Raw genomic sequence first — 9845 nt, forward strand, 5'->3', positions numbered from 1 at the left:
TAGAAGAAGGCATCTTGGTGACACTGGCATTAAGGAACCAGTTCTTCATCCCCCTCCATTTGACCAGCTTCAGAGAGGATGGGCCTACTGAACCATCCCACTCAGGCCTGGAGATCCCAAGGCAGGGGAGGGGGGCTGGCCACAGTTTTTCTTGCTCCTGCTTGGGGACCAGGAGCACAGAAGAGCGAGCTATGGCTCAGTCTCAGTTTCTTGAACAGTGCCTGTCAGTTTAAGAGGAGGTGCTGGGCTGCACCCTCAGGCTGAGCATGGGTCAATCTTTGTCCTTTCTCCATGTGTAGGATATTCCAGAACACCCCTGCCCCCACCCCTGCCCCCATCCACCCCTCCCAGGGCAGCTACCAAGAGGGACACTAAGATGGGTAAGGCTCTCTCCCCCTCCCCCTCCCTTGCTTTATTTATTTATTTTTTTTTTAGAGAAGTAGAATCTATGTTGCTAAAGCTGCTCTCAAACTCATTATGTAGCCCAGGCAAGTCTAGAACTCTATGTAGATCAGAATGGCCTTGAATTCATGCCAATCCTCCTGCCTTTGCCTCCCAAGTGCTGGGATTCCAGGTGTACACTTATAACCCGGGTTCATTCATTTCTAGGAATTAGCCCTGCAGGATCTATGAAAGAGATGGGGGTCTCCTCGGCTACCCCAAAAGGTCAGGTCCTGGATGGAATCCCTGAGGAAAACACAGATTTTAGTCTGTTCCTTCAACTGACTGGAGGGATCTGGTTTTACTTTGTGGTTTGTGGGAGAGCTGGAGATCCAATCTAGGGCCTTTTACACGCTGGGCAAGCTCTCCACCCTGAGCTACACGGCCAGCCTGAGGGGTCTATTTAAACTTAGATCTCTGAACATCTCTGAACGGGTTTCCAGTCTTGGGCCTTTCTAGCCAGTCTGCTTTCAGGAAGAGGAACAAAGGAAGTGATAAAGCTCCAAAAGCCAATTGGTGTGGGTGGACCCTGGAGTCCAGAAGTGAGAAAGGCCTTGGCTTTCTTGGCCCAAGGCCAACATTTCTGATAAGGAACTCAGATCCAGCCCTTTGTCTGATTGGGTCCTTTCTCTGGCATGAAAGTCAGGGGTCACCCTAGTGATCCTCAGCCAATTGTGTGTTGGAGATTCTGCTCCTGCCTCGGCCACATCTCCTGAGCTTAGGTCCCATGTCTAGTGAGAACTTTAAGCTGAACTGTCCTTTTGAAACTTCTCTCAACCTTTTTATTCCCAGAGGTAATCATACTCCGGTCTGTGCACCAGGCCAACCTAGACTTTCCTCATAGTTAAGGGCCCTAGGTTCAGGATGCTGCAGACCCCGCCTTCATCTGGAGAGCCAGGTAACCCTCCTTAGGCAGAGTCTGCCTTCCAGGGAGGTCTGACTCATCCCTCACTCTCCGGTGCTTTCCAGCACATTCCCCTAGTTAGCCCCAGCCAGCGGAGGGAGCTGAGGGAGCCTGGGTTCTTGGCCCTGATGGCACAGTCCACATACCTGTTACCAGCTTTGGCAGGTAGCCCAGGAAGGGGTCAGGCACACACAGTGGCCCCCTAGAATCTGAAGAAACTTGTCTTCACCAGCGCCACCCACCCCTTTCCTAGTTCATTCAAGGTACTGACGAGACTCAAGTGTTTTAACAAACATGTTTATTAGAAAAGTAAAAATATTGCATAGGTCTTAATACTTGAACATCAAGTGTATTCATGAACTGTGAGTGTCTTCATGTAAACAGTTCTAAATGGAAGACCCAGGAGGCACTCCTCTGGGGGAGGGGGTTCCAGCCCCCCCACCCCCCTCAGCTCCATCCCCCTCACAGTTCAATCCTCCAGTCCACGGCAGGGGATAAGCTGGACAGAAGCTCCCAGGTGTTTTAATTTTTTTTTTTCAAGTGTCAAAGATCCCAACCGATCCTCACACCCACCCTTCGTACTCTTACATTCATGCGTCTGTAAGATAGCTGCCTCAAACAGGTCAGTAGTGAAGCTCCCGTCCCCCCCAAAACAAAAGCTACGAAACAAACGACAAACACTCTTGGTCCTTTCAGACCATGCGATACACAGACTATCTCCGAGACCTCCCCCCCTCCCTCAGCACACACCCCGGCAGAGGCCAGTGCAGACCGGCTGCCCTCCTGGCTCTGTCACACTACCACTGTTGTAACTGTCAGTAATAATAATAATTAAAAAAAAAAAGGTACATGCTACATACACATCCAGCCGGAAGCCTGTGTGGCCCCTAAGCCTTTGTTTCCATGCTACAGTACTAAGGGGCATGCGCCCCAACAGGGAGCCACCTGCACACTACCTAGAGACCTTCCTTGACACTTCCTTCTCCCACCTGGCCCTGCGCCCCTCAGGTGGCTATGGTCAGTTTTCTAACACAGGCGTTATAGTCCTTCAGTCCTTGCCTGCTGGTCTCCATCACGAAAGTTTTCTGTCTCCGCACCTGGGGGGGAGGGGCAGTGTGCCCCCTTACCCCCACCCCCAGGACGGAGTTCAACACTCTTCGATGAGCAGCTGTTCGGAGCTGTAGAGTTTCTTCTTGATGACTCTGAAGCCGGTGCTCAGCGTCAGGGACTGGCTGTAGCCAGGGACCAAGGAAGAGTTGGCGGAACTCAACAGGCCCTGGATCTTGGGCCAGAGGCGAGAGTCAAGGCGCAGCACCAGGGTCAACTGAAAGGTAGGCACCAGGCTGGGGTCGAGGGCCAGCTGAGCCACACTGTGGCAGCTCTTGCCTTGTTCCACACAGACGTCCAGCAGTGCCCCCCGCAGGCCGCACGGCTCGCTGTAAGCCAGGCGCAGGAGTTCCTTGCCCACCTGGCTCACCAGCTGGCTTGGCATCAGCAGGCGCGCGGGGCGCCGCGAGCCCAATCGCGCCTGGGACAGGCTCTCCTGCAGCAGCTGCATCAGGTTGGCACACAGATGCTCATCCTCGGGGTCGCTGAGCAGCTCAAAGTCGGGCAGGGACACCCCGTCCAGGTATGAGGAATCTGAAAGAGAGGACACAGGGAACGATATTAGAGCGGCTTCCACAGGAACTGTACCGGCGGGGGAGGTGCAATTTTGTTAATAAAACAGCGTTCCTTCCCACTCCGTGCCTCAGTTTCTCCGCCCCACATTCGTGCCTTCTAACCCCGGAGTTCGCGTGGTGGGATGGAAAGCCAAGGTGACAGGCTTTGATCTGGTACAGCTCGGTTCCCACCTCCCGGGCCCCCACGAGTGATGTACCGCACCCGCTTACTGCTCACCTTCCTCCGGCCCGAAGCCACTGTTGCTGCTGTCCAGGGACTCACAGTCCGAGCTCTCCAGGCTCGCGCAGCGGTCAAGGCCCTCTTCTCGGGCCGCAGACCCCCAGGCGGAACGCGGTGGCCGGTCAGTGGCTGGAGTTCCGGACGAAGACGAAGAGGAGGAGGACGACGAGAAACGATCCCAAAGGCTAGGCATGGTGAGGTCAGACGCCAGGACGGATGGCTGCGGAGCTTTGGATAAGGGAGCGCAGAAGACGCTGAAAGACAAGAGGGACAAGGATCTCGCGTCAGTGTCGGCGCTGCACAGGATTGAGGGCGCTGGGGCCCCAACAGCCGAAGTCGCCCCCCGACGAGATGTGCACACCCAGGAGGGACACTCACCTGCTAGCGCGGTCAGCGAGGACTGTGGACAAGCGAGCCCTGTCTCTCGAAGGGTGAGTGAACTGATGCCAACCCCCGATCACTGCCCGGGCCTGTCCCTTCGAAACCTCCCGCACCTCCCCCTGCCCGCTGCGATCCCTAGCACCAGCGAGCAGCAGCCTATAAGGCCTCTCGTGGAGAGGCCGCGCCTCCTTCAAGTCGCAGCCCAATGGGGATCCGGGAGTGTGGCCCACCTCAGCCAATGGGCTCCGGGAGCACGTTCGCAACGTTCTCTCCTGCCTGGTGACAGCGGCCTGGCCCCGCCCCCACGGAGCCCCAGAACGCAGCTGGCCGAACCTCTCCGCCCTCCCCTTAGCCGCGGCCACACCCCCTTTCTGGAAGGGAATGGAGGCGGCTTTCAGCAGCTGCCAAGGTCCCTGAGGGCGCTCGCGGCAGGGGAGGATCAAGGAAAGACTTGTTTATTGTAGGGTCGCGTTGCTGGGGGAGGGGACAGCCCTTGGCTGCCCTGGGATGAAGAGTTAGGAGACCTGAAGCAGCGATGAGCCGGGGAAACAGGTACCCCTAGTGTCTAGCTTTCCAGTACTGGGCACACAAGTGGATGCTCGTGGGACCGTAGCGCGGCGGTAGACGTTATCCCGCTGTCCCGCGAGCATCAATCCCATGCTGTATTTCCTGGCGACACGCGATGGACATTTGGAGATAGGTCCAAAGACAAGGCACCTTGGTCTGGCAGCCTCCTCGAACCCCATCAGTCTTCCTGTTAACTCTATAGCCCCGGGGGAAGACATCAGTGCTCTCCCGTGCGAGGTTGTCCCCAAGCAGAGGGTTTGGAAGGGGTTAAAGTCCACGGACTGATTCCTAGCGCCTGATCCACGGCCAGAGAACAAGGACTCACATCAAGAAGACACACAGATCCACCCTAAGGGACGGGCCACTGCGGGGGCCAAAGCCTTCCTAGCCCGCTGCCGCAGAGTCCCTGGTGTCCGCCGGGTCCTAAAATCCCTCTTAGGTTTTGTGTTTAAAAAAATAAAATAAAAGACATTGAGAGTTCAATGGAACCCGGGGCCCGAGATCTCTGGAAAAGCCCAAGTGCAATAGCCATCAGGGGTTTCGTCATTCAAGCGAGGCAACAGGAAATCTAGGCTGGCAGCGATGCTCGAGGGCTAATAGTGAGATAGTGAGTGCTTCGGGTGGGAGGAGATTCAGACGGACTCGACTTTTTTTTTTTTTTTTTTCTAGCTTTATCGGTGTAGGACACCGGGACCCTGATGGAAGAAAAACCAGGCTTACATCAGACACTATCGCCCGGAGGGCAGGAACCAAACCAGGTCGGACACGCGAGTATCGAATCGCTACAGGGCAGGTTTGCTTGTGACACGTGACACTCGCCAGGGAAGTCTGGCCACCGTCCTTTCCAGCCCCACCTCCCACTTGCCAATTTTATCTTTTTGGCAGTCACACAGTCTGCCAAATTCACTATATAAACCAGGCTGATCTTGAACTCACAGAGATTCTTTTGCCTTTGCCTCCCAGGTGCTGGGATTAAAGATGTGAAACACGCAGCATAGCTCCTACCACCGATATTTTAAAAATTAAAATTAAGAGCCTGAGTTTTAGAACAGCCGGGTCATATAACTGCAAAAGGAGCAGAATATAAGGTCTGCCACGTCCACTCTCATTTTACAGGTGAGAGAACCCCTCAGAACACATTAATGGACAATCCCCCTAAGAGGGTGGGATGGGCTCAGCTTAGGAGACACAGTTAAAGACAGCTGCAGAATAAAGTACTGTGTTTGCCTCTGAGACTCCCAGGCCTAAGCGCAAGCTTTTTTTCCCTGACATTTAGATCTGCCACTTGCTAGGAGACATGGTATGGGTGGTGAGATGAAACGCTTCCGCGGGAGAAGGTGACATCATCTGGTAATGCCTTTCACGGAGGGAGAGAGAGTTGGGGCCTGTGAGTGAATCTTCCCGCTGCAAGGGAGAAAGGAGAAAGAAATCAATGGACCAGCAGGGCACCCATTCCTCCTACTAGGCTGAGCCCATTGGAGATAGGCTATGGATGCCTTTTTCTTCACCATTTTTTTTTTCTATGCTGGGAATGAACCCAGTGATTCAGGCATGCTAGGTACAGCTCCATCCTCCCCTTCCCCCATCTTCCCTTCCCCCCTCCTCCCTCTCCTCTTCTTTTACATTTTTTTGATAAAAAAAGAAGTATTTCACAAAAATATGACATATTGCCCCAAGAAAAATAGTTTTTCTTTAAAATGAATATTAATAAACAAAAGAATCCCTGACCAGTTTGGAAAGGGGTTTATTTGAATTCACCCCTTCATCCAACAGACAACCATCATGGGCTATGTAAGTACTTTTTTTTTTTTTTAGGTCTCTGTTTTGAAGCAGGGTCTCATGTATCCCAGGCTGGCTTAGAACTTGATATGACCTCTTGAATTTCCCCAAGTGCTGGGATTACAGGCATGCATCATGAAGACTGGTTTGTGCTACAGACGCAATCAGATGGAACCCAGTGTTCTGTCCATACTAGGCAAGCGCTCTGACCAAGCCACATCCCAGCCTCAGTCTTGCTGTGAATAAAAAACCATTCCTCGAGTGGGAGAGGGTTGCCTTAACTGGCTTACAGAGACTGAACCCCAGTTCACGGGCCTGGCAGCAAGCATTTTTGCCCATGGAGCCATCTCAACAGCCCAAGAAATCCAGTCTTGTTTTTGTTGGGAATTTTATTCAGCATTTGGTTTTTGTTTTACACCATGGGTTGAACCCAGGGTTTCTCACATGTTAGGTGAGTGCTCTTACATTGAACCATAATACCAGTCAGGAGGCTCGTTTTTTAAAAAAGTGATGAAAAAAAAAAGGACTAGAAACCTAGCTCTGATGATGTTTTTCAGACTAGGAGAGGGTGGATAAAGAGACTCCCCTACAAGGAGGCCTGACAGAGGCCTGTAGTGGACACCTGCTTGATAAGACAGGGGACAAGACACATCACTACCTGCTCAGAGAACGTTTGAATCTAGAATGGGGCTTTTCTGACCATTGGCTCCTCTGGAAAACTGGGGTGACCTCTCCCCTATGTGACAAGACAGTTCTATATGCTAGCTTCTGAATCAGGACCCATCACAGGCCTTAACTTTGCAATTACTATCCCCCTCCCCCTCCTCCCCTGACCGTGGCGAGTTGGGCTTGCCTGGGCATGCTTCCCCTGCACCCCCAGCCTAATCCTTAGGTTTCTTCTTCCCTTTTGTCTTCCCAACTAAAAGCTTGAAGGCAGTGTTCTGCCCATCTCAATACCTGTTAGCCAGGAGAATTCCAGGGTGTGCCCCCCCACCAACGGAATGAATGTTTGGATGGATCCATGGACAGTTAGATGAAACGAAAAGACAGCATTCTCAGAATTACATGGATGTATAACGGGGACCCCAGGATCGGGCAGGGCGTGCAGAGGGGCTCTTCAGAGGATTTCCATGCCACCTTTCCAGCCCTTTTGCAGCTCAAGCTGGGCACAGGCAGAATAGTCCTCTTCCTCGGGTGGAGGATGGGAGCCCCACTCAAGGACAGCCTGGTTCTTCCCCTTGGAGGCAGCATCCCTAGGCAACAGGCAACCAATCCCCCAAAGGCTTAGAGCCGGTCTAGGAACTCTTGAAAAGCAGAGAGTTTTTCCTTTAAGTACCTCAAAATACTTGACAGGGTTTTATTTATTTCTTTATGTTGGAGCTCGGGAATGGATCCCACCTCCTCACATATGCTAGTCGGGCGCTCTTACCATTAACAGACACCTCCAAAGGAAAGCGTGTTTTAAAAGTAGAGGTGAGAGTCTTATCTATAGTGAGCTGCTTCAAGGTGAACAAATAGCACATTCAAAATGTTGTGCAACTACCTCCTCCACTGGTTTCCAAACATCTCTATGGCTCCAAAAGAGACAGGTAGCAATCCATCACTATCTCCAAAACACCTACGAAGCTTATGATCCCTGTCACGTGTGGGCAGTCAGCGGGACCTCTTTGTTCAGCTATAGAAATGTCATTCTCATCAGAGTCTTATTTGCATGTGTCATCAAGAAGTCCTGCTCCGGGAAACAATTCTCATGTGCACAGGAGCACCCTGCTCTGCCGAGATGGCCTTAGTGGAAAGATGGCTGGGAGTGGGTTAGCATCACATCTTGGGTGGCTTGCACCTCTGGAGTTGGCAATCAGGCCCCACACCCCAGTCTGTGTGGCTAGAGCCATGACCATGTAGAATAGATCCCTCACCCTCGGTTGCACTCTGTTCCCGTGGGACCCACCAGAGCCTGCAATTTAAAGTCCGCGAGCACTCACTCCTGGCCACCTGCCCCTCCCTCTGCAGGCGGTGCCTGTCCCGAGAGCACCAGTTCCCAGGGCCTCAGTCTGGCAAGTCGCCCCAGTCGGGTTTGGGAAGTTAAACCAGATCTTGGGGTGGTGGTGTGAGTCTGGGAACCCCACAATTCAAGATGAAAACCCCTGAAGACCAGCAGGGTTGTCTCTACTCAGGAGCTGGCCGTGGCTTCATTAACCCACTGGAAACTCCAGGGATATACTAAGCGGAGGTAGCCAGAGAACAGTATGCCTCCCGGTGGTGAGGGAGAGGGCGGAGTGGTAGCCGGGTGGAGACAATAAGCCTGCGAATGTGTGTTCCCAAAGACTTCTCTGGCTCGTTTACTTAAAACAACAACAAACAGCTTGGTCAGAATAGCAAGATTGTGGATGCACCTGGCCCACTGGAGGGTTGTGAAAAGCTCTTGACAGCTCACAACACAAGACTTCAAGCAGGATTTTGATTGTTCTAAGGGAGTGTTAAAAACCCAGCGGGAGGCTTTTTGCAAATGAAGCTGCTTTTTGAAATGGAAATACTGACAATACAATATAGCACAGCGATTGAAAACAGCTTTTAAAATCTTATCTAAAAAGTACACTCCAAGGAAAAGGCATAGCGCCCTCCAACACCCCAGCCCAGAGAGCCCATTAATCCTTCCATCCCCAAGGGGCTTTTGAGTCTGATTAACTCTTAGGGGCTGGGGGTGCTGCTCAGAAATACAGCATGTGTTTAGCTTGCACACAGTTCTGGGCTCAATCCCAGCACCACACACAAAAACCACGAAAGGGATTTGGTGGGGGTGGGGGGTGGGGGTGAGGAGATAGGGGGCTCACAATATATAGATAGGCACTCCTCTCTCCAAACTCTGTTTAGATGGGATGGGGTCTATTGGGGTCCTTTCGTACGAGTGATTCCAGGCAGTTTTGTGCTCTTCCCTACAATCTGCTGACCTCTGGGGAAAAGGGGCAGGGAGGGCCTGGGATGGAGACGAGGCTGGCTTTTCAGCCAATCCAAGCCTCTCTGTGGGGGCAGGGTGCTGTACCAGGGGTGGGTGAGGGCATACAGCTGCAAAGACAAGGCCTACATGTGACAACAGTGAGCTCACAGATGGCCAGTTCTGCCAGGGTCCTGAGTTTCACAAGATGTCATTTCCTCTGGAGACAGGGCAGAGGCGATGGGGATGGGAACCCCACAAAGGGCTGGCTTCTTAAACCGTCCCTGCTAAGGGCCAGAGAGACCTTGAGAGCTGGGAGGGTGGGTTCAGGATTCTGCCAGACTATTCCAACAAACAGAAGCAAAGACCCAGACTGCCTGACAGCCGCGGTTAGGCCCACCCATCTTTTCATTTCCCGCCACGCTGGAGCGGAGGATCACCGTAGGAACTCAGCTAGGCTTAGAACTCCAGGACAGCATCTCTTTTCTCCTTCACCCGCCCATCCCAGTGACTCTCATTATCCAACTTTCTACCAGCTTTGTAGGATCCTTCTCCCATCCTGGGTCTGAACACTTATGAAGAAAGAAAATTATAGAGTTGGGGAGGGCTAGGCAGTCCCTTCCCTAGTAAGCCCCTAAAGACTGGGCTAAATGGCTTTTCATTTCCTGCAGTCAGTGGAGACCCTGTGGGGTAATGGACTAGGAGTGAATGTGGCCACCCTTCAAGGCTGTTTGACTGCTAAGGATGCTGGGAGTTATTTTGGGTATACCCCTGGTACAGATCCCAGTAATATGACTTTGTTATAAATGATACAACATCGCATTCTGTTACGTAGTCGATCTATGTTAATATAAGTAATAAACTTTACTGACTATATTATTTAAGTTCTGCCTAAACACTCTCTCTCTCTCTCTCTCTCTCTCTCTCTCTCTCTCTCTC

The 9845-nt window shown here is 52.3% G+C and overlaps 1 protein-coding gene across 1 annotated transcript; it reads right to left on the reverse strand.

Moving 5' to 3' along the window:
* Positions 1 to 1626: 1626 nt before the first annotated feature.
* Positions 1627 to 3776, reverse strand: Ddit4 (DNA damage inducible transcript 4). The gene is made up of 3 exons (XM_005360058.3): positions 3626 to 3776; positions 3245 to 3501; positions 1627 to 2986 (listed from the first exon to the last, which is right to left on the reverse strand). The coding sequence occupies exons 2-3, from the start codon at positions 3438 to 3440 to the stop codon at positions 2493 to 2495; spliced, it is 690 nt and encodes a 229-aa protein (XP_005360115.1). The 5' UTR covers positions 3441 to 3501; positions 3626 to 3776; the 3' UTR covers positions 1627 to 2492.
* Between the last annotated feature and the right edge of the window lie 6069 nt (positions 3777 to 9845).

This window comes from Microtus ochrogaster, linkage group LG2 (genome assembly GCF_000317375.1).
Source record: "Microtus ochrogaster isolate Prairie Vole_2 linkage group LG2, MicOch1.0, whole genome shotgun sequence".
NCBI lineage: Eukaryota > Metazoa > Chordata > Mammalia > Rodentia > Cricetidae > Microtus > Microtus ochrogaster.